Here is a 25177-nt window from a genome sequence, read left to right on the forward strand (position 1 = left end):
ATCACAATGACTGCGTGAGATCATGGAATGTTGAAGATAAAAGGAGAGTGGCTCCTAGGTCACAAAGTCATAAGTGGGTGGCCATCCTTTTTCATCAAGGTCTGGGGAATAGAGCTCTACCTTTGCCCCCAATGAGCCCCAGGCCTAGCTGCCTCATCCAGACAAAATTGGTACCAAATCTATGCATGCCAGATTCCCACCAAAGCTGGCTCTCTTCCAAGCTTGCTAGGGAAAAAGAAAACAGCTACAGGTTCCCTTGCAAATAGTATGAAACAGAGCTGAATGGACAAGTGTGCATCTTAGAAAAGCAACCACCAGGGGACAAGAAGCTGTCACCAGCCCCCAAGAGAGTCTTGGCAGCATGGATGATGATGATGATGATGATGAGCCTCTTGATTTCGAGACCAAAGGTGAAAAGGCCTCCCATCTCTCACCCTTCCCAGAGTAGTGTCCAGTGACAAGGTAGACTCCAAGCTCTCTCTATCTCTACCTGAGTCTCTGCAATGGATATGGTATGTTACATTAGACATAGGGTTTAGAAACCAGTCAGTGAGAAGCGATGCTAGACTTGGCTCTTATAAGCTCTAGCCAATCTGAATTTTCATTCTGTAGGCTGGTTGACATCACATTGAGAGTTAGAAATCAGCTATGTTTGGGAATGTTGACACCACATGAACTGGCTGGCAGTTGTTAAATTGCTAGCCTCCCCCCGCCCCAAGTTGAGTTGAATTCTGAAACTATTCCAGGGGCTGGAGAGATAGATCAGCACTTAGAGCTTTTTGCTCTTCCAGCGGACTTTAGTGCAGCTCCCAGACACTCACAATAACCTGTATCTTCAATTCCACAGGACACCCTCTTCTGGCCTCGACAGGCACTGCAAACACACACACAGACACACACACACACAGAGAGAGAGAGAGAGAGAGAGAGAGAGAGAGAACAGACAGGTGCACATTTCATTCTTACTTTCTCTCTTTTTTCCTTCCTTTTCTCTCTTTTTTTTCTTTTCTTTTTTTTTTTTTTTTTTTTTTTTGTTTTCTTTCCTTTCCTCCTCTTCCTCCTCCTCTTTTGGTTTTTTGAGACCAGGTTTCTCTGTGTATCCCTGGCTGTCCTGGACTCACTCTGAGGACCAGGCTGGCCTCAAACTCTCATAGAGATCCACCTGCTTCTGCCTCCTGAGTGCTGGGATTAAACACGTGCACCACCATGCCCAGACTCTTTATTTCTTTCAGTGTTTGGTGGGTAAAGAAACTGAAACTCAGAAATTCACCCCTTTAGTCAGAGCCCAGAGCTGTGCTGGGCACAGCAGCTTCTTGCTTCCTGACCACTGAGCCACTGCTCTTCAGATTCCATGTCACATGGAAACTTGTCACAGACACTTGGGAGTAAATATTGGGACCTGACTCTGTGAGCAAAAACTAAAGCATACACCTACTTGGTTGGGATCATTAGGAAGCCCACCATCCTACGATCTGAATTGTGAGGGAGGGGGCACATAATGTTAGCCTATTCAAAAAATAGGCTGGTTATACATACATGTGTGAAATCCTCAAACAATAAAAATAAATAAAACCACCGGGGGTGGGGGGAGGAAGGAAGGAAGGATGGAAGGAAGGAAGAGAGAAAGGGGGTAGGCTGGGCCTATCTGCTTCCTGCTACGCCGTTGGGAAGCATAAACATGGCTTTCTAAACCACTGAGGCCGGCTGAAGCTGGAGGATTCGCCTCTGAATCGTGTGTGTGGCTTTCAGGAGGCCACCACTCAGTGGCCTGTTGAACAAACAATATCAAGCAAGTGCAGGGACCAGTGTGAACGGGGAACCGCTGCTCTCAGCCGAGCCCCACCCAGTGAAGACAAGCATGCGCAATCGTGGCAATGAACTTCATTCAGCTCAGGAGACGTCTTCAAGCCTCTCCTTCACCACCCAGGATCAGTGCAGAGCCCTGGGAAGAGGAGCTACGCCAACTTCGTCGAGATCGGACTGTCTTCTTTACTCCCTGGAACAGATCCCTGTCTGTTTTCCTTTGGTTCCCTTCCCAGTCCCCCCCACCTGTTCTGCCCTTCACCACCTGAAAGAAGTCCAAGCCTTGGGACACATCCTTTAAACCAGAGGAGTAACGGAATCGACAGCAGACCCCTAAACCCTTCCGTGCGAAGGATGAGGGGAAAGTGTGAGCCAGGACCCCACCAAAAGTAGGCAGATCAGGGAAGGCAGCTGGAGCAGCCAGCTGACAAGGGACTCAGGACTTCACCAGGTCTCCTAGAAGGGGATTTCCCTGGCAGGACTGCAGTGTGAGACTATGGGACAGAGGCTGCAGGCAGGACCTGGGAGGCAGAGAAGAAGGGGAGTCAGTGGTAGGTGTCGCCCAATGGGCTACAGGTTTAGTTCCCAGAATGGGACGGGGGTTTTCTTCCAGATGAGAGAGACCCCGCACTGGCCCTTCAGAACAGCGATGACACCCTCTACTGCGAGGCTGAAGCCACTTCAAATGTTGAGAAAGAGAAACCCACCAGAGAGGACTCAGAAACTGACCTGGAAATTGAAGGTGAGGTGACATCTGGGGGGGGGTGGCCAAGCGGCTTTCTCAGAAACTGGAGAGATTGGGTTCCACCAGAATGTTCCCCTCTGTCCTACTGCAAGGGAGCAGGAAGGCTATGCTCAGTGCTAGTGACCTTGTCTTCCTGGCTGGCTGGGGACAGCAGACCCAGGCTCTTTCGAGAAGGCCCCACATTAGGCTGTGGTTAAGATCCAAACCAACACACAAAAGTTTCTGGTCTTTAAATCTCTCCTATGTGGTTTTTCTTTTAAAGTGTGAGAGAGAGAATCCAGGTGCTTTCAGGGGCCAGAGGCATGAGATTTCCCCCTTGGAGCTGGAGTTACAAGCAAGTTGCAAGCCTCTTGACATGGTTTCTGGCAATTCAGCTGAGGTTCCCTGGAAGGGCAGTATGTGCTTTTAACCTCTGAGCTACCTCACCAGCCCACCGTCACCCTGCCCCACACTTGACCCTTACATGATTTCTCCAGCGTCCCAGAAGGCAGATTATTATTATTATTATTATTTTGCATCCTTTCTAGAAAGAAAACAGAAGCTTAAAGATAGTGAAAATCACCCAGAGCCACCAACAGCTGGCCACAGCTGTGTTAGCTGATACCACATTTGACCTGTCTTTGGCAGTCAGTAGTCCATGTCGTGCCCTAGAGCATCTAACTGACTCTGGTCAATTTGTTTCTCCTGCTTCAGAGTCACATGTTTTGTCTCAACAAATCAAGCACACGCCCAGTTACCCTTGCAAACACCACTTTCAGCACTTTCAGCTTCCCTTTCTTCTTGTTATCCCTGAGGCAAGAGGTGCCAAAAAAAAAAAAAACAAAACAAAAAACATTCCTTCGTAAAGCAAGGGGAGAATGATGCTGGTCCTACTGGATGGGAGCAGCCTCCAGCTTTGCAAGCGTAGGCTAGCCTAAGTCATCCTTCTTTTCTTGTTGGTTCTGTTTTATTGAGAAAGGGTTTCATGTAGTCCAGAGTGGCCTTGAACTCACTACATTGCCAAGGATGACCTTGCAATCTTGATTCCTCCCATCCCCAAGTGCTGAGATAATGCCAATGCATCATTTTCCCTACCCTCTTGTGTATTCTTGAATATGGGTGGCAGGCAGCGATCCCAGGCCACAGAAAGGGGGTAGAAGGGCAATGTGAACCTTATCCACAATATCAGCTTATAAGACCTTCCCACCAGTCAACATGCAAATTCCCTCTCCTACTCAGACCTCTTCCCCACTTGCGGTGGCTTGAATAAAAATGGCCTCCCTTGGCCCATCAGGAGTGGCACTATTAGGAGGTGTGGCCTTGTTGGAGTAGGTGTGGCCTTGTTAGAGGAAGTGTGTCACTGGGGGCAGGCTTTGACATCTCAGATGCTCAAGCCAGGCCCATTGTGTCTTCTCTTCCTGCTGCCTGCTGATCCGGATGTAGAACTCGCAGCTTCTTCTCCAGCACCATTTCTGCCTACATGCTGCCATGCTTCCCATCATTACAATATTGAACTAAACCTCTGAAGTGTAAAGCAGCCCCAACTAAATGTTTTTCTTCAAAAGAGTTGCCATGGTCATAGCATCTCTTCACAGCAATAGAAACCCTAACATATCACTATTCCCAAGACATACTGTGGCTCTCTTTCTTGTTTTTCAAGGCTGCTGATAATTTTGCTTTCAATGCCTCTTTTTCACATAATTGGAGGAAATGACAAGAGCAACACTGGATGTTTTGCCTGAGGCCCCTAGTTCCATCTTATTCCCCCTCACCCAGGTAGGCTTAATGCCCATTGCTTGTAGGCCAGGCTGGTCTGAAGTCTAAGGAACAAGGAGTCCAAGGGTTTGCAATAGAGAGATGGGTTCTTTGTTCTGTTAATGCTGATCAACCATGTGGAATTGTGCCTACATTTGTCATTGGAGTTTTTTGGATCAGTTCGCTGGTTGTTGATTGCCCCAACCCTGACAACCTTAACATCTGGGCTCAGTCACCCACCCACAACAGGTCAATTAAAGACACAATTAGCAGTGAAAAGCAGAAAAATGAGATTTACTCAATGTGGCCACATAATGAAGAGGAATAAATACTGAAATCCAATGGCCCACTCCTGCCAAGTCCATTTTCAGGATCTTGGCATAAGATATGGAGTTAAATAGAGTGCAAGAGATATGCATAGCTTAGGCAACCCAAGGCCAGGCGTGGTCCAGCTCATCATCAATGTCTCTGCTCCTCTCTCCCTTAAGGTGGTCTGACTATCAGAACAATGTGAACTCTCTTTCCAGGAGAAAGCTCCTACTCCAGCTGGTACCAAGCTTCAACCTTTTCCTGCTCCCTGTATGAGACTCCTGGGGAATTCTAATTTCTTGGGGTTTATTGTTTAATTAATCTGCTTGCCAAAGGGAGGGAAACAAGTGTCTCTTTAAAATTATATATATAGATATATGGATATATATCTCTATATATCAGCTTCTGTTTAAGCAGGTGCTTCTCTAAATCTTTGGCAAAGCTTTATTCATGCCTCAAGCTTTATTTGTGGTGCTGGGGAATCAAGCCAAGGATGCACATAACCATGACCTAACTCTACTGCTGAGCTGTACCACCAACCACGCCTTATGCTCTAACAATCCTAGCTGGGGCTGGAGAGATGGCTCTGTGGTTAAGAGTGTGGATCGCTCTTCCAGGGTACCCAGGTTCAGTTCCTAGCATCCACATGGTGGCTTACAACCATCTGTAACTCTAATAGAAAAGGATCCAACACCCTCTCTTCTAGCCTCTATGAACGCCAGCACACACATAGTACACAGACATACACGTAGGCAAAACACCTATACATATAAGTTAAATAATAATAGTAATAAAAAAGACATCACTAAGCCAGGTTGTGGTGGCACATACCTTTAGTCCAGCATTTGGGAAGCAGGTGGATCTCTGTGAGTTCAAGGCCAGCCTGGTCTACAGAGTGAGTTCCAGGACAGCCAGGGTTACACAGAGAAACCTGATCTTGAAAAACAAAACAAAACAAAACAAAAAACTGTGCTAGTGAAACTGAAATTGAAATAGAGATTCCTTCAACCATCAAAAGTCAACAGCTCTGGCCTATACTACTCTGCCCTTCTCTGTTGTCTCAAGCATAGACAGAAACACACTGGATTCAGCACATGAGTGATGGTAAATTAATTTTGTGATCATCACACCTTCAGAAACCTTTTACTGTGGCCAGTTTCTTGTGACCCCGACATTCGGTGACACTCTCCTGTATACACATCACCTCCCACAACTAGAAGAGCTGGGTTCTAGGGCACATACCCACAAGGGCAAATCCCAGGCAGAGAAAGATCCAGGCAGAAGAGCATGTCCCCCTGGGTCTAGAGGGGAGCCAAGGCAGACCAGAAGAAAACTTTACTTCGTTCTGGCCTTCTGTACAGACACAGAGAAATTCTTCGCCATCGGACAGAAGGAACTGTACCTGGAGGCCTGCAAACTGGTGGGCGTAGTGCCTGCCTCCTACTTCATCCGGAACATGGAAGAATCCTGCATGAACCTAAACCACCACGGGCTGGGCCCCAGGGGTACCAAGGCCATTGCTATTACTCTGGTGGTGAGCATGCTGGCCAGCAGAACACAGCAAACCTGACGGAAGAGGATTAACAGGGAGGCTGGTTTGAGGTTCAGAGGGCACCCTCTTCAAGGTCTAAAGAGCAACTGACCCCAGGCCTTTCTCTCTCATTGGCTAATGTTTTCCCTGTTAGCTCATGGAAGAGGCTTGCTTTGAAGACTGCGGCCTTTCCTAGTTGGGAAGTGAGGTATCATCCTGCTTCCTAGAAAATGTATGGGCTAAAACCAGGTCCAAGAGTTACTGCAATTACCAAACGTAGGCCAGGGTCTCCTTTCCAAAGCCAACCTCAGCCATGCGCAGAGCCACTCCATTCAATGTGCATGTTTCACATAATCATTTTTAGACATCCCATTGCAGAGGAAATCACATTTTCCCACATGAATAGCATCATCTCTTGGCTTGCCATGATCAAACACAAGGACCTGACCTTGATTTCCTCACAGATTTGTATCATTGATCACACATAAAACTGGCAACATCATGGAGACTTTGACAACTGTCTGTAAGTTCCTCCCTGACTTGTTCACTTAGGAGGGTGAAGAGAAAGTTTGATTTGAAAGAAGCTCAGCAAAGTAAATGGGCAGGTGTTCTTAGGAGGAGGCATTTAAAAACAAGTAATGGCGAGGTGGCTCAGTTGCTGAAGTGCCTGCTGCACAAGCCTGGGGAACGCAGCTCAGATCCCCAACACTCACATAAAAGCCAGGCTTGGTGGTGTACCTTTGTAACCCTGATCCAGGTGGAGCGGAGACCTGCTGATCCCTGGATCTCACTAGATGGGCCCCCCAAGTCTAGCCAGCCAGTGAGCTCTGGATTCTGTGGGAGCCTATGTCAAGAATAAGGTGGTGGCTTTGCGTGCTAGTGAACTCCTTTAATCCCAGTGTTTGGAAGGCAAGAGGTAGGCAGAGCTCTATGAATTTAAGGCCAGCCTTGTCTCTATAGTAAGTGCCAAGCCAGCCAATGAGATCATGTCTCAAAGAAGAGGGGAGGGGAAACAATAGAGATTCTTTGATGTCAACCTCTAGCTTCCTCATGCTGTACACACAAGAGCACACACACAAATACACACCAGGCCATGGTGGCACACACCTTTAATCCCAGCACTCAGAGGCAAGTGAATCTCTGAGTTCGAGGCCAGCCTGGTCTATAGAGCGAGTCCCAGGACAGTCAAGGCTACACAGAGAAACCCCCCCAAACACACACACTTTTTTTTAATTAATAGTAACACTGGATATGATGGCACAGACCAGTAATCCTAGCACTTAGGAGGCTGAGGCAGAGGCTGCAGGACTTAAAGGTCTATTTGTCCTACTAGTGAGGCTATATGAGACCTAACCTCAAAATAAAAACCAGTAATATTTCAGTTGTCCATAGAAAGAACAAAACAAATGGGGGGGAGGACTGAGAAGAAATCCTTAAAATGTCCTTTATTTTAAAGGAGAGATACATCACAAGCACCTAAGGAACAAGCTGTGGGCATGGGGCAGTGGGAACAGCTAGTTTGACCCATGAGACAGGTGGCAAGAAGGTGGGGTTTGCCACGTGTTTTGTAGCACGATAGACATCAAGTCTAAGAGGATGACAGGTAGAGAAGGTAACTCTGGGCTTTGGTGTCTACCGTGCTATAAAACACATGGCAATGTTCAAAGCTCTGCGATGCACCGTTCTTGTTCATGGGAGAAACAGCCCCACCTGTCAAAAGCCACTGGGAGAAAACATGGATCTGCAAAGCTTAAAGGGTTGGCACGTCCCCTGCACTGCTATCCTCGCCCTCTGCACTCCTTCAGATCCTAGTCTACATTCCTATGTCCTTTCTAGTAGTCCTTACCCAGTACGACAATACCCGAGGCTTGGTGATGTCACAAAGACATTTAGCTGGGTGTTGGTGGCGTACACTTTGAATCCCAGCACTCAGGAGCCAGAGGCAGGTGATCTGTTAGAGTCCCAGGCCAGCCTGGTTTACAGAGCCAGTTCCAGGACAGCCAGGGCTGTACCAAGAAACTCTGTCTCAAAAACCCAAAAAGAAAAAAGAAAGTTTATTTAGCTTACTGAGTTCAAGGGCTGGAGTCATCTCTGCTCTGGTATGACCTCAAGGCATAACTGTGTGTGTGTACATTGATATCAGATGTCTTCCTACATTGCTCTCCATCTTATTCAGGAGGAAGTTCACTGATTCAGCTAAACTGGCTGGCCTCAGGGATCCTCCAGTCTAGATCCACCAGGCTAGGACCACAGGCGTGAGCCAGTACAGGATGTTGGTGCGGAGGATCTGACTCAGGTCCTCAGGCTTGCCTGGCAAGCACATTACCGACAGAGCCACCTCTTAGAGGTGGCGCGCTCTCTCCAACTCTTAAGCATTGCCACACTGGGGACCAGGCCCCCAACACAGCATCTTCTCACACGGCTGGGATGTTCTAGAGAGAAGCCAAACGGTGGACCAGAGTGGGCGGAGGACCAACCTAGTCACTAACCACTTCCCTATCTGTCTTCCCCTCCGGTTATGATGGCCACAGTCCAACACGACAATCCTCAAACTGGAACTGGAGGACAACTGCATCATGAACGAGGGCATCTTGAGTCTGATGGAGATGCTGCATGAGAATTACTACCTGCAAGAGCTGGTAGGACGCCCTCCTCCCCCAGCTCCTCCTGGCACACCTGGCTCAAGCCAAACCAGAGCTCCCCACTCCCACCCCAGGCCTTCATCTTTGGGCTATCTCTGACCAGTCTGTGGGGTCCTCCTCTCTCGACATGACTTCTCAGGGGAGGACCATGCATCAGGCATGGTACTTTGTGGCTGTAGGAAAACCTGAAGAGTCTTTTCTGGCTGTACTTTTCAAGTCCCCGAATGGAATGATTTAGTTACCCTTGCTAACAGAAGTGAGCTCCCCACCCCCCACCCCCTCCACCCTTTTGGAAAACAGGGATCTGGTGAGGTATCTCATTTTCAAATCCTCCAAATGAATCTGCCTTAAGTTTCAAAACAAACAACTGACATGCTTATGTGAAGTACCAGGGCTGAACTGAAGGAATGGGTTGCCATTAAAGACAGTATTGGAGAAAACAAAAACAATAAACAAAAACAAAAACAAACACAAGATCTTGTGAGAGACATTAGAGAAGCCAGACTGGGAGCAAGCTCTCTTGTCTTTCTTCTCTCTGTCCTTTGCATTACCTTACTCCTAAGCCTCTCCCCTCAGCCTTAAGTCATCTTCTGACCAGCACCCCCAGCCTTGGTTTTCGAGAGCCGTTCTGTGTGATTCTTTCCTGTGTCTGTGTGTTCTTACCTCTCAGAATGTGTCTAACAATGACCTTGGTTTGGAGGGAGCTAAGATCATCTCAGACTTCCTCCAGGAAAATAACTCTGCACTCTGGAAACTGAAACTTTCAGGTGAGCCCATGGAAAGGGGAGGAGAGGACGCTCCCACCAGTGGCTCTCTCCCTATTCTTCTACGGAAGGGGACTAACCAAGAGGTTTGTTAAATGGTTAAATGTGTAGGTGTCCAAGTCCCAGTGCATAGGTCTGAATCCCATCCAACCTCATTCTTCTCATGTGTAAACTATGAACGAGTACACAATTCAGCTTACACAGTGATTCTGCAGACTAAGTAAATTACGTAAAGAGCCTAGAACTTGGGGGCATGTTTGAATGGGCTAGTAGTTCATGTTATTGTTTAGATAGAACATCTTTTCAATGTCTGTTCTTCGTTTATTTCCTCTTCTATGAGATGTCGGTTGTTAGATGGGGTTTCTACATGATTGTTAGTCATTTGTTTTCACTTCCTTTATTTTTTTTTAATTTTTATTTGTCTGTGGGTGTTCTGCCTGCATGTGTGTCTGTGCACCACTTGTGTGCCTAATGCCCATGGAGGACAGAAGAGGTCAGTGGATCCCCTGGACCTAGAGTTAAACTGCTGAGCCATCTCTCCAGTCTGAATGTTAGGCGCCCTTAACACACTACAGAAACTCATATTTGATGTCAGATAGGAAGGAGATGAGCGATACCCTTCTCCTATTCGCTTTAAGCACTTCATCGCGTGTGTGTGTGTGTGTGTGTGTGTGTGTTCCGTCAAAGGACATGGCAGTTATTGGAGGGCAAGAGGGCATGGTCTGGAGTGAGTTGCTAATGAAGCACCCTCCCGACAGGAAACAACTTCAAGGATGAGTCTGCTGCTCTCTTATGCCAAGCCCTGTCGGTAAGGAGTGCGTTGAAATGTCCCTTGGGTAGTCTAGGTGGCCTGGGGGATTCTCTGGGCAAAGCCGCTACACAGTTTGGACAACTAATGGATGTTTGGTCCCTACAAAAGCTTCAGCAAGTCATGAGATTTCAGAGGAGCAATAATTCGCCCAGTAACCATTAATAGTGAAATGTAAAAAGAAAACAAAAAAAAAAAAAAAGAAAGAAAAGAAAGGGATAGGAAATCATTTGCGAAGAACCCTAGCCCACCCCAGTTTCAGGTACCTAGGGGGCCTCTATCATTCTGCCCCAAGGTTAACAGAAAGATTTGTGCTCAAAGACGAAAACAGCCTCTTGCATGGGAATGGTGGTCCATGTTTGTGATCCCAGAACTAAGGAGGCTGAAGAAGAAGGACGGAGAGTTCAAAGCCAGTCTGTACCACACAGTGATATCCCATCTCAAGTTGAATAAGTGGATGAAAATAACCTCTCTCTCTACAATTTCTTCCTCTAGTCCAATTACCGGATTAGGTCACTGAACCTCAGTCACAACAAGTTCTCTGATACTGGAGGGGAGTACCTAGGACAGATGCTGGGTATGTCTTCATGGAGGGAAGGGGTATAGTCAAGGAGAGAGGGAGGAGCTTGGAGGAGGGCCTGGGGAGGGGACCACTTAGAGCTGGCTCTCCCTTTTAAAGAATGTATTCACAAACTTATTTTTATAAAGCTTATATTTTATATAAGCATGTTTTTGCCTACATGTATGTACATGTAGAAAAAGTGTGTCGGATGCCTATGGAGGCCAGGGGGAATGTTAGATTTCCTGGAACTGGAGTTACAGACAGTTGTGAACCACCACATGGGTGCCAGGACCTGAACCCGAGTCCTCTGCAAGATCATTCAGTGCTCTTAACCACTGAGCCATCTCCCCAGCCCTTGTCCCTTCCTTTTCAACTTACCCTTGAATGTTTTCTTTGTAGAGTTTGCTTTGATGGTTTTTCTTTTGATGTTTTTCTTTTAGTTGTTGCTGCTGAGGTTGCGTTTTTCACTTTTCAGTTTGTTGGTTTGATTGTTTGTTTGTTTGTTTGTTTTAAATAGTGTCTCACTATTTCTGTATCCCAGGCTGGCCTTGAACTTGAGGTCCTTCTGCTTCAACCTTCCACATGTTTGGATCAAAGGAGTATGTGTCCTGAATGCTCCAGTTATAAAAGTGGTGCAAATCATGGTCAAAATATTAGAGCAAAGCAAACACCTGGGTGTGAGAAGCAGTGTGCACGAGGGCTGGAGAGATGGCTCAGCAGTTAAGAATGCTTGCTGCTCCTGGAGAGGACCAGGGCTCCATTCCCGGCACCTGAACCAGGCAGCTCATAAGCCTGGACCATCCATCCCATCTTGCAGGCCTCCTTGGGAAGCAGCACATATGGCATATACTCACACAGAAACACACACAAACACATGAATAAGAGAAAAGTCAGAACATCCCAGGGCTGGAGAGATGGCTCAGCAGTTAAGAACACTTGTTGCTCTTACCGAGGACCCAGGTTGGATTCCCAGCACCCACATGGTGGTTAACAACTGTCTGTAATTCCACTTCTAGGGGCATCTGATGCCCTCTTCTGACCTCCCCGGGCACCGAGCAGGCATGTGGTACACATACATGCATGCATGCAAAACATGTACACATAAAACAGAAATGAATAAATCTAATTAAAAATTAAATATTGCATTCATAAAAAGCAAATAAGTAAAGGGGCTGGAAAGAGGGCTCAGTGGTTAAGAGCACTGGCTGTTCTTCCAGAGGTCCTGAGTTCAATTCCCAGCAACCACATGGTGGCTCACAACCATCTACAGTGGGATCTGATGCCCTCTTCTGTCATGCAGGCATACATGCAAATAGAGCGCTCATATACATAAATAAATAAATCTTCAAAAAAATGAATAAATAAAAAGAATCTCTTTGAAAAAGCAGCCAGCTGGCATTGGGTAGACGGGAATTGCCACATGTCATACTAGTGGCATAAACTGTACCTAAAATAATTCACATATTTTATAGAAATGTATTAAAAACATATACATGATAAAAGATGACAAAGATGATCTTTTGGGAAATGTTTTGATTTTGCTTTTTTGAGACAGGGTCTTTCTATGTAGCCCTGGATGTCCTGAAACTTGCTCTGTAGCTCAGGCTGGTGAGCTACCGTCACCCCACTCTATAGCGTTAATTCCAAGTGTAGTTGTTGTTTGTCTGTTGAGACAAGATTCCCCCCTCAAACTCCCCATCTTCCTGCCTCCACCTCTCAAATTCAGGGATTAAAGGCATATGCTACCACTACTAGCAACCAGGGACAACTTTAAAAGATAAGCAAGCAAGAAGGGAGTGAAAATGCCCCAGTGGAGCCTCAAAAGATTAAAGCTTGATTTACCCAGTGAGTCCCAAGCCAACCTCAAGGTTACAGACTCTGTCCAAAAAAAAAAAAAGGTCTGACTTTTGTAGATCCACAGGCACAGTGGTGTGGGCCTGTAGTCCCACCTGCTTGGGAGACCGAGACTAGGAAACCATGAATCAGGGCTAGAGAGCAAGCTCGGCGGTTAGGAACATTTGCTCTTGCTGAGGATCCAAGCTCAACTCCCAGAACCCACATAGTGGCTCACAACCATTCGTGTGTGTGAGCCGGGCACGGTGGTACACATCTATAATCCCAGCACTCAGGAGGCAGAGACAGGAAGACTGCCACGATTGCATAGCCAGCAATGGCTGTATACTGAGACCCTGTCTAAAACACATGTGAACGTTAAAAGTGTGTTTGCTGTGCAAACCTACCACCTGACTTCAGATACTTGTGTCCTGAGTCCTATCCATCTTTAGCTAATTGTATCCACAGGCTCTCTCTCTGTGTGTTTCTGTCTCTGTCTCCCTCTCTGAAACAGTCTTACATAACCCAAACTTGCTCTAGAAGTTGCTATGTATCTGAGGATGACCTTGACTTTCTGATTCTCCTGACTCTTATCTTCTAAGTGCTAAGATTACAATACGATGCCATGCCCAGTTTATGTGATGCCAAGGGCCAAACCCAAGGCCTCGTGCATACTAGGCAAACATTCTTACCAACTGAGTCCCAGGGTCCCAGACGGCCACTTAAGACAAACTTCACTGTATTTGTGACATCAGGGTACGTGTCTTTAAGAACGGAGCCTTCCACATCCTATGCTGTTTTCTTAGGTGGTGTCTCAGAGTATATACCTCTTCAGGGGAGAACATCTGTGTTTTACCAGGCAGACTGTGCCACTTGCCCTTGGTAGTAGAAGAGTAGGGCTGTTTTATTGTGTCTTCCCTAGAATTAGGGATCACCTTTCAATCCTGTAACTAACTGAAAATTGTCACCTGGCCAGGCGCGGTGGCACACAACTTTCATTCCAGCACTTGGATGGCACAGATGGATCTCTGCGAGTTCCAGGACAGCCAAGGCTACATAGTGAGACCTTGTCTTTAGGATCAGTTTTTCTTAAAATGTTCTAGCTTGCCCATCTCCAATGCTGCAGGTCTAAGTCTGGGTTTCGGCGACGTGGGGAATGCTCACTGACTCTCTGTCCCTCCCAGCCCTCAATGTAGGGCTCCAGTCACTGGACCTGAGCTGGAATCAATTCCACACTCGGGGATCTGTGGCCCTGTGCAATGGTCTCCGGGTAAGTCACAGAACTGTTTCCTTGTGGTCACCGGGGATTTGAGTGTACAGAGCTCACAGTGTCTTTGGACTTGTTGGGTTTCTTCAGTGATTTCTGGATATGCACTATTACTTTAGAAATCCTCCCTGCTGAAGCCTCTGTACCATCTTTAGGGATTCTTTCAAAGGATAGTTCAGCTGAAGGGCAGAGAGATTCCCAAAGGAATGAATGCTCATGCTCAAGAGGAGTTGAGCATGAGCCCACCTGGAGGGGACAGGAATGATTACATAGATATGTCTCTACTATATATATATATATATATATATATATATATATATCAGATACATATAATATCTGATCTGTGGGTTAGCGGGGAGAAGGAGGGTGAGGGTGAGAGTAAGGGGGGCTAGGCTAGGCTGGGATGGGTTAAAGTAAGAGTTGTGGAGAGTGATAATAAGGGTGGGGTTGGGGTGGGAGTGATGATAAGGGTTGGGGTTTAGATCAGTTAGGATGAGGGTGGGGGTGAGGGTGGAGGCTCTGGGCATTTTTCTGGGTAGGCCTTGATGCTGGTGCTGTTCCCCTCCCATGGAGACTAACGTGACCCTGAAGAAACTGAACGTCTCCATGAATGGCTTTGGGAATGAAGGTGCTCTGGCCCTGGGGGATGTCCTCAGACTCAACAGCTGTCTGGTCCACATAGATCTCAATGGCAACAGTATCAGCAATGAAGGGGCCTCCCGAATCAGCAAGGGACTGGAGAACAATGAGACCCTCCAAGTGCTAAAGGTAGACACACTGAACTGGTGCTGCCTTCGTGTGTCTGTCTGTCTGTCTGTGTGCCATGTGTGTTCGCCTGTGTGTGTGCGTGTACATATATTTGTGCGTATGTAAATCCATCTGTAGATAGAACTATATGATAAAACTGGACTGGATACTACAGTGCACACACACACACACACACATCTAGTATTTTAGCGTGTACATGTTTGTGCCTGTGCTATAGACCCAGGGCTGGTGACATGTGTGCTTCTAAAAATGTCCTCTGGGTCTCCCTTGGCATTTTCTTCACACAGGCTTTATTATGCTATGGGGATACTAATCCTAGATCCTGGTGGTTTCTTGCCTTCCAGCCCAGTCCTCTGCAGCCTCAGCTCACCCCTTCTCTCCATGACTCTCCCTGGCCTCTGGTCACCTCATCCCCTTCTTAGCACCTGCCTTCATGCCTGCTCCATTGAAGAGGCTGGTACACAAAGGTCCATAATGGCCTTTGACCTCCTAAACTCAGGGGCTGCTTCCAGAACACTCCCTCCCCTCCCTGCAGAACCTGCTGAGATTCCTAACTATGCTCTCATTTGAATGTGAACGCTTCCTAAGAATAAGGATGTTCAGTGGTCACTAGCCATGATCATATGTCTCATGTCTAGCATGGTGCCGGATGTACAGTGAATTTGTACTAAGTAGATGGATGGATGAATTAACATTTCATTGTAAATTAGTTTACTTGTAGAAACTATTTATGACGCAGGCCTGTTGGGTGGTTTGAAAACAGATGCAAGACTTATGTTCCTGAGTCCTCTCCCTGGGCTCTTTTCAAGACACACTCTGTATCAGATGATGCAATAATTCATCAGCCATTAGCTAATGTGGCCAGTTATCTCTGCCAACTCCACTATCCAGATGGGAAAGCTGAGGCTAAGTAACTCATTTCGACCACATACCTATGAACAGAGTGGCCACTTGTATCTGACTGTCTAACTTGCCCCTGTGACCAATGGAATGATGGAGGCATGACAGGTATTGAGATCCTTCTTGATGATGGAGGACTGGACATGAGAAAACCAAAGATGAGTCTGCTGTCTGAGGTGCTGTTAAGGGGACAAGAAGAAGACAGATTCTTGCAGAGGGTTATGGCCAATAGAACCAGACCAACCATGTAGGACCAAGAAAAACTAGAAGTTCCAGCCAGAACGGAATTGGACCACTAAACTCAGAGAGGCTGCCCAGCCTGTGAGTAACTCAGCCTCCAGGTCCAGTGGAACCAAGGATTATTGTAAGAACTTGAACCTTTCTAAAAGTTTTTTTTTTTTTATAAGAGTTACTTATTATGTATACAATGTTCTGTCTTCATGTACACCTGAACACCAGAAGAGGGCACCAGATCTCATTATAGATGGTCGTTAGCCACCATGTGGTTAACTCAGGACCTCTGGAAGAGCAAGCAGTGCTCTTAACCTCTGAGCCATCTCTTCAGACCCCTCTAAAGGTTCTTTGACTAAGAAGTCAGGCTGGAGAGATGGCTCAGGAGGTAAAGGCACTCCCTGCCAGGCCTAACGCTGAGTTCAATCCCCAGAACCATATGCTGGAAAGAAAAAAAAAAAAAAAAAAAGACTCCTACAAATTGTCCTCTGACCTCCCCATGCACACCAAGCATGTACACACGCATGCATACACACACGCATGCATACACACACGCACACACACACACACACACACACACACACATATACACACACAGAGATCATTTTTAATGTCTTAAATGAAAGAAAAAATAGAAAAGGAGAGTCGCACAAGAAGTATCTGCTGCTCTCCACACCCATTCCCTTTCTGCCCCCAGTCTTGGGAAACTAAGAAATTTCCCTAGGACACGAGTCTCACGAGTCTTGGCTGGATGCCAAGCTCAGGATTTTCCTCACTGAAGGATGTCAGAACCTGGGACACTGGCACATAGTAAACGCTCAATAAAACCCGTGGCCTCCCTTCCGGTACAACCACCAGGAAAGGCCTTCAATGGCAGCAGCCGCCACTCCTAGACTTCTCCATATTGCACTGGGCACCTTTCTGAATGCTGTGGCTCAATTATTAGGTTGGACCCTTGGGGCAGCTTCTCCACGGTGACAGGTACAAAGAAGCCAGCGAGTCAAACCCAAGACTGGCTGATCACATGCTCCCTCTTCCTAAGTTTCCATCCATGCTTAAGTGGCTCTCATCACCCTTGCAATAATAACCTAAGCCCACAAGGTCCACCCTGTCACCTTTCCTGGCTCTGCTCCAGTTAATGGAATGGAATGCCCAACAACCGTGGTCCTCCCTCCAGCACGCCTTCACCCTTGCCTGCTCTTTTCTTCTTTGGTGAATCTTTTCCCCCTCTCTGCTCCTGCTCCCCCTTGAGATATAATTAATCCCCCCTCATCCCAGCATGGTTTCCCTCAAGGGCCCCCTACCTGTGCTGGGCCCTCCTTTCTTCGTTTCTACAGTGTGTCTCTCTGTCACTACTGTCATCAAACATGACTGGATGAGTGGATGGGTGGATGGATTGATGGATTGAAGGATGAGTGGATGGATGGATGACTGGACGGATGGATGGGTGACTGGATGGATGATGAGCCTGATGAGTTGGGTGGGTGGCTAAATGGACGGATAGGGAGAAAGAGTAATTAGTGGATGTATGAGTTGAGGAATGGAAGGTGAGGTAGATTAGTGAGTACATGAATGGGTTGGTGAGAGAAGGAGAAAGGGATGGGTTTATGGATTATGGGTGGGTGGATAAATGAGCAGATAGGTGAGTGCTGAGTAGTGTGCGGAAAGATGGAAGCATGTGTGGGCAGACAGATGGGCAGGAATGGATACAGAAGTCTAGGTGGGTGACAGAGGCTGCAGTTTGATGGAGAAAGTGAAGTTGCGCTCTAGCACAGCCTCTCCCGCCCCCATCTCAGCCTCCTCCTGCTCTGCCCTTCTCCCACAGCTTTTCCTGAACCCTATAAATATGGAAGGCGCAGTTTTTCTTATCACGGCCATCAAGAAGAACCCCAAATCAAGGATGGAAGAGCTTGACATTTCTGTAAGTGATCACATGCCAGTCACTTGCACCCAGCGAAAGCCAGTTACTGTGCCACCAGCTGTGTCCCGTACAGACCCTCACACACAAGACACCAGAGGCTAAGCGATGGGAATAGCCCTTCAGCCAATATCACCACAGTTCAAAATGGTTTACTTGATCCTGGGAGTCCAGGAAATGAGCACCGAAGGGTGTCAATAAGGAAAGAGGTGGAAGACAGAATTTGCATACTACCAAATTCAGTAATAAACAGACTGGGTCTCAGAATGTTCCAGAATTCCACCCCCATCCCCACCCCCCAAAAAAAGTGCTCAACTCTGTCTGGGCTGAAACTTGCTATGTAGACCAGGATGACATCAAGCTCACAGAGATCTGCCTGCCTCTGCCTCCCAGAACGCTGGGATGAAAGGCGTGGGCCACATACCCAGCCTGCACTCCAGGATTTTGAGGAGCCACCTCATAAATGCGCTTTTGTTTCGTGACCTGTGGCCCGTTGTGCTCAGAGTTGCCCCTATGGGTGATCCCTTCAAACCCTCCTCCCCCGTGAGTCTCAGGCTGTGGCCCATTTAAAATTAACCATCCTGTGGGTGGAGTCACAAACTTCCTCATTTCCCACTTTACCTACAAGGAATCTGAAGCACAGCCATTAGGTCATTTGCCCAGGACCCATAGCAAATGAGAAATACTTAGGAGTAAGCCAGGGCCCTGTCTCCTTCTCTCGTTCTGTGAAGGCAGTGAGAACCCCTTTCTTTCCCTAACGCTTCACACTGATCTTTTGTGAGATTACCCTAATGCTTGCAACGAGCTGAGTCGTGATATTTTGAATATCCGAAACTAAATGCCTCTCTCCTTGATGACACTGCTTGCTGCTCTTCATTCCCAATGTTCCTTCACCTACCCCTCCCTACTCTTTCTGCTCCGAAATCTTTCTCCTCAGCTCTCTACTGCACTGGGATACAAAGCACCACCCCCCTCGGCCTCCACCCACACTGCTCCAGAGTTTTAGCCACATTTAGGTTTCACAGCCATTTGCACACCTGAACCTGGCAGCTGTGAAGCCTGGTACACTTGAGGGAACCTTAGACATGCACCACTTAGGGCTTAGATGGCACAGGGGTCCGTGAGCCATGTAACCGCCATTAACAAGCCTACCAGAGCCAATGGACAGAGTCAGCCAGTCAGTCCCTTTTCTGACACTGTGATGAAGCTACTGGAGCCAGTATGTTACAAAGAAAGGGTTGCTATTTAGTTCACACTTCCAGAGGCCGAATGACCCAGTAGCATGGCACCAGTTCTGGTGAGGACCCTCTTGATCACCTTACTCTCCAGCAGCTGGCATCATAGCGACCTTGCATATGGGAAGGAAAGCACAGTGCAGGGAGAGACAGGAACCCAGAGACTCAGTCTTATGTGCTGACAAGTCCTTCTCCTCTTTCTCTCTCTCCTCCTCCTTTTTTGAAACAGGGTTTTTCTGTGTAGAACTGGCTATCTTCAAATTTGCTCCGTAGAGCCAGGCTGACCTCAAACTGAGAGCTCTGCCTGCCTCTGCCTCCTGAGTGCTGGGATTAAAGGGGTGTACCACCACCGCCTGGCCTGACAACTCCTTGAACTAACAGGTCACCTGAACACGACACCTGTTCCTGTGAGGGCAGTGACCTCCAATAACCCAATCTCCTTCCACCAGGCTCCACCCATGAATGGTCCCCTCACTCCTCATACTACCACCCTGTACCAGATGTCCTACCCTCCTGGCAACGATGGTGCCGTAACTCTGAATGGACCTGGAATCCCTGTTTTTTAGACACTCCTAGGACCAGAGTCTCTGCAAAATCTTCAGCCCTGAAGCATGAGTTCAGTCCTTTGAAAAGGCAAAGGGTATTCACTGCCACATCCTAAGAAGGCAAGGGTTGCCTATCCAACAGAGAGCAGGGCTAGATCACTCTTCCAAAGGACACATATTCTCCATGGCCTAGAAGCCAGCTCTGACTTCTTCCGAAAGCAACGTTTCAAGTTTGCTGTGAGCCATAGCAGGATGGTCAGCACCGGGGATCCTGGGTACCAGGAACAGCATCCACGTAGGTGTGGACATGTCAGGATGTCTGTTTATAGACCAGTCTCTGATCTCTATCACTGTGCCCCGTCCGGCAAATGTGGGTGCTTACAGTTACCACCTCAGACAAAGCTGAGTTGATAGCATGTGACAAACAAGCCATTTGAACGTTATGAAAACATCTAATGAGAAACCTCTAGGAGACCTGGGCATATTGACACACACCTACAATCCCAGCACTCAGGAGGCTAAAGCAGAAGGATAACCATGAGTTCATATGCCCATGCTCCATAGTGAGTTCAAGGCCGGTCCAAGGTACAGAGTAAGAACCTATCTTGTATATATTTTATATGTAAATATAGAATATGTAATGATCATATGCATATTTATAAAGAATAGAATACATGTAACAAATATGTTTATTTTTTAAACCTGGGAAACTTACAAGTCAGTCACAAGCTAGAAAACACCAACCATGCCGGTTCAGGAGCAGAGCAAACCAGACAGGACTGAAGCGCCCCAACCTGGGGTGGCAGAGAGGGATGGGTACTGCAGTCAGCAGCCCAATGGCGGCGCCTCCACTGTGTTCTCTCTCCCCCTGCTGCAGAACATCATGGTATCAGAGCAGTTTGTGAAGATGCTGGATGGGGTCTGTGCCATTCACCCCCAGCTGGAGGTCCTATACAAAGGAGTGTACGGCTTAGCCACCCAAAAAAGCGTCTCGCTGTGGACCAACCCCTTGAAGCTGATCCAGGTGAGCCCTGCCTCCCTCTTAGAGTCTCAGAGAGTCCTGGAGGAAGCTGCTTCGTGGCTCAAAAATAAACCACCCAGCACTGGCTCTCTCTCAGTGTCTATGTGATGCCCTCTTTCTTCTTCTTCTTCTTCTTCTTCTTCTTCTTCTTCTTCTTCTTCTTCTTCTTCTTCTTCTTCTTCTTCTTCATCATCATCTCCTCCTCCCTCTCCTTCTCCTTCTGTTTTGTTCTGGGAGGGGGTTGTTGTTGTTTGTTTTGTTTTGTTTTGTTTTGTTTTTGAGATAAGGTTTCTCTGTGTAGCCTTGGCTGTCCTGGACTACTCTGTAGACCAGGCCTGCCTCTGCCTCCCGAGTGCTGGCATTAAAAGTGTGCACCACCACTACCTGGTTCCATGTGATCCTTTCTAATAAGGTTCCTTGCAATAGAGATCTCTTGGAATATTGGAATATTACCTCACATATTGGGTTCCTGAATGCTGCTTCTTACCCCAAAGGAGGGAAGAGCTGAGATGTGATAAAAGTAGAAGGTGAAGGCACAGGATGGAGCCCGCTACCTGAGACTTGCCTTTTACTCATGTGCCCACAAAAGCAATCACTAAGGCCTTTTGTGCCTCAGTATTTTCACCTGTAAAATGGGTACAGACTACAAATTACTTAACAGGTGTGAGGTGCTCAGAGAAATTCCTAGACACACAGAGCAAGTGCAGGCAGCTACAGGGGACCTGGGAGCAGAACCATGCGAGTCCAGCTGAGGAACCCTGGGACTGCAGACTCATAAAGAAGCTTGAAAGGCAAAGCTGGCCGGAAACACTGGGTCAAATTTCAGACGTTGCATTGGGGTTTGATTTCATCTGGCCTAGGAAGCCATGAGAACTGCTGAGCCTCGGAAGTGATGAGAATCCACCCAGGACTATTGGGAGTGACATGAGAGGATAGAAATAGAAATGCCACTTTTTAGATTCCCTGGCAAAGACCTTCTCAATGTGTACAATTGTGGGGAACTGTGAGAACCCTGGGAGTGCCGAGAGCCTGTCCAACCAACCCTACAGCAGAAGTGTGGTTTAGCTGCGTGACCTCTCAGCTGAGAGAAGCCCCACCCCCACCCACAGAGCACCGCCTGCCCAACTGTTAACAGAGGCCATTTCCAACCCAAATGACAGACTTAGATCCCGGCCACCATTAGTCCGCACGCATGTGAGAACGGGGCAGCCTAGCAGCCTTAGTACCCTGCGAAGTCAGGGAATGGAGGAAATGAGTGGACCCTCTGTTGGGTTGGGGTGAGGTTGCCGGGAAGTGGACAGAGACAGAAACCATAACTCCTCTGGCTGCACTTGGTACTTGCTCTAAAAAGCATAGATAACTCAATCAGGAGTTGCCTTCTGTTCCCCAGGCATTTCTGGGTCCAGGAGTTTGGCCTTCTTTGGGAGACAAGCAGAGAGATATGATAGCCATAATAAAGCCAACTGTTTGCTCTTTGCATCTCCTGCTTCTCTCAGAGCTATGCACAACAACAGAACATGACAACTGCAGAGTTCCTAAAGAGCTTGAATACAACAGGAGCATCGGCAATGTCTGTGAACGACCTCAGGAAAGTCATCACAAAGGTGTGATACCCAAACACTCTGGATAGTGTAGGGTGGTAGGTGGACAGGCAGATATATGAAAGCATTTCCTACTGTTCTCTAAGGATTGCTTGAGGGCACTGCCCTCATTTATCTAGACGCAGAGGGAAGCTCAACACCTCTCTTAACTCCCTGCTCAAATCTTTGTCACATGGCCCACTGTCACTCCTCGGCCCGCTGCCACTCCTCGGCCCAACGCCATTCCTTAGCCCAGATGCACCCGTTCATCTCAGAGGCCTTTCTCCCATTGCATTTGGCTCCTAGGAAGACGAGAGTGAGAGAAAAGGCCATGTCCTCAGCCCTCCCACGTCCTGCCTTGAGACCTACCTTCCCACCTTCCCTCTTAGCAATGAAGTGAATGGAGTGGGGGTCCTAGAGGTCCCCTGACATGTATGCATGAAGGGATCATTTGGGTCCAGGTTTCTCGGGCCTGAGCATGGATGAATGCTTAGTTCCCAGGCCCACAGGGCGAGAGGCCTGGCCAAGACTAAGCAGCTAAGAGCAAGAACATCCTTCACAACGCAGAGAAACCGGGTCTCTAAAAACCAAAACCAAAACAAAAAAAAAAAAAACGGTTGTCTGGAGGCAGGATGAGGCCTCCTCCAGTACTTTCCCTGTGGTAGATGTAGCCACCTCTTAGCCCTCAGCTTCCAGCATCCATTGATCGCAAGAGGAGTGAGACATCATGGGGTCACTGGGGATGAAGGAAAAAATGGCTGCATAATTCATCACATCCACCACCTCAGCAAAACAAGGTCCGCAATCAACCGGTACCAGGTCAGAGAGCTGATAAAGAAGCTGGATGAGAAGAAGGGTATGGTAAACTTCAGGTGAGCACGGCTCTCAGCCCTTCCCCCTCCTGCCACAGAGCACAACCGAGGGACCACCCCATCTATGTTGGTGAGAAAGAGTATATGACCCACAGTGCACAGATGCCTCATCCCAGATCCCATGGCCAGGCCCCAAGGTTCACCCTCCTTCTCACCCTCAGTTCGCTTAGATAGCAAGACCTGAGCAAGACACTGGGACCTACGTCTGAAGAACTCCTGCCCACACGACAAAGAGACAATGTCCATGCCTCCAAGGTGAGAGGAGGAGGACGTGGGGGAGGGGAGCGGTATGCAGGGGCCCAAGGGAGGCCTCAGTTGAGCAGCGCCATGTTTCTGTTATGAAGGACAACTTGTGGAAGTAAGTTCACCACGCCCATGACATGCGTTCTGGGGATCAAAATCAGGTTGTCTGGCTTCTGGCAAGGGTCATTCTAGGTGCTGAGCCATCTCAATGCCTTTGTGTGTTTATGTGTCTGCATGCTGAATACAGAGGGTTGGCATTTTCATCTCCTGCACTCCACCTTATTTTTTGAAACACTGTCTCATTGAAACTAGAGCTCACTGATTGGCTGGATGGGCCGGCCAGTGGCTTCCCACCCCGGCTCCGGCCCCGGGGAACCACCACACTGGTTTTTAATGCATGTCTCGGGGATCTAAACTGGTGTCCTCACGCGCTCGCACAGCAGGCCCCTCAGCATCTCCGCAGACTGTCACTCATCCTGGTCCCTTTGCCTTTCGAACCAGTTCCTTAAAAGCCTGGAAGTCACAACAGCCAGGCAGGTCTGAAGAGAAGCTCCAACAAGACAAGTCCCGACGAGTTGTGGTGATGATGGGGAGATCAAACCGAAGGTCGGATGGATCAGTGACGGTGCGGCCAGAGTGAAGTGTGACCAGATAAAACCCGACTTGATCAAGAGCATCCCTGTGCTGCTGATGGGTGTTCCCTTAGGTCGGGGAAACACTTGGGGTTTAGTGACCATCAGGGGATACAGCCTAGGAGTTCTAATTTATAACCACAAGGACTAGCAGGGAATGTAGGATCGCTAGACAGAAGGAAAAGAGCCTACAAGGACCCACTTAAGGCACAAAAGCAGTAGTCATGGGGCATCATAAATTGAGTCAAGGGGACGGGAGGCAATGGTAAGAAGATACACTGAGGAAACAAGGGTCCTTGAGAAAGAAGTCTTGTGGGGCCACATGGAAGGCACCTAGGGTAAGAACCAAGAGACTTGGCATACAGTCAGGCCCAGCACAACCTGGTCATGTGACCTTGGAGCCTCAGTGGTCTCACCTGGCTAATGGAACACAGCAAAAATAAAACCCAGCCTTTTCCTGAGCTCATCAAATTGTGTTGCATTTTTAAATTCCTTGAGAGGGCCATCGAGGCAGCCCAGGCAGCAAAGAAAGGTACGTGCTGCACAAGCCCAAGCCTGTTCACCTGAACTCAATCCTGGAATCTGTGATAAAAGGAAAAAAGTCGTGTATGTTGGCCTCTAACCTGTATATGCATGCCATGGCATGCATACATGCACATACACACACATACACACACACACACACACACACACGAGCAAACACACATAATATAATTTTTTTTTTACCTCTTAAGAAAGGAGGCTGACAGAGCTAGGTGTGACTGCTCATCCCAGCAATCCCAGCTCTCTGGAGGCCAAGACAGAAAAGTTTATCGCTCTAAGTTTGAGGTTGGCTTAGGCTACATAGTGAATCCCAAGCCAGTCTCAAAAAGAAAAAAGAAAAGAAAAAAAGAAAAGGGCCAGAAAGATGGCTCAGGATTTGAGAGTTTCGTGGCACACACAGACCTGCACCAACATACATGAACCCAAACCAAAAGAGTCGGGGGGTGGGGGAGAAAAAAGGAAAAAGAATGGCAGATTGTCAGAGGCCTCGGCGTGCTGAGGGGTGACCACTGTGGAGCTGTCAGGGCAGACAGTCGAGGGCTCTGCACATGATAACCAGACAGGCAGATGGCTGACAGGCCAACCCTGGTGACCGCTTCCCCGTGGCCAGTGCCACAGTCTGAGCTGAGCTGAGTTTCCGTTAGCTGGATGGTAGCCTAGGAGCTCGGGTCAGAGCAAGGATGGTGGAGAA

The 25177-nt window shown here is 47.9% G+C and overlaps 1 protein-coding gene across 1 annotated transcript; it reads left to right on the top strand.

The window, feature by feature from the left end:
- Window positions 1–361: 361 nt before the first annotated feature.
- On the top strand, window positions 362–23951 carry Lrrc74a (leucine rich repeat containing 74A). Its single transcript, XM_060388352.1, is given in 15 exon segments — window positions 362–410; window positions 2417–2545; window positions 5953–6125; window positions 8654–8761; window positions 9435–9531; window positions 10287–10336; window positions 10832–10913; window positions 13916–14001; window positions 14572–14766; window positions 17723–17818; window positions 20473–20619; window positions 22113–22222; window positions 22994–23068; window positions 23230–23355; window positions 23813–23951. Coding segments are annotated over 15 exon segments (1662 nt in total).
- The last annotated feature ends 1226 nt before the right edge of the window (window positions 23952–25177 follow it).

This window comes from Meriones unguiculatus, chromosome 7 (assembly GCF_030254825.1).
Source record: "Meriones unguiculatus strain TT.TT164.6M chromosome 7, Bangor_MerUng_6.1, whole genome shotgun sequence".
NCBI classification, from domain to species: Eukaryota; Metazoa; Chordata; class Mammalia; order Rodentia; family Muridae; genus Meriones; species Meriones unguiculatus.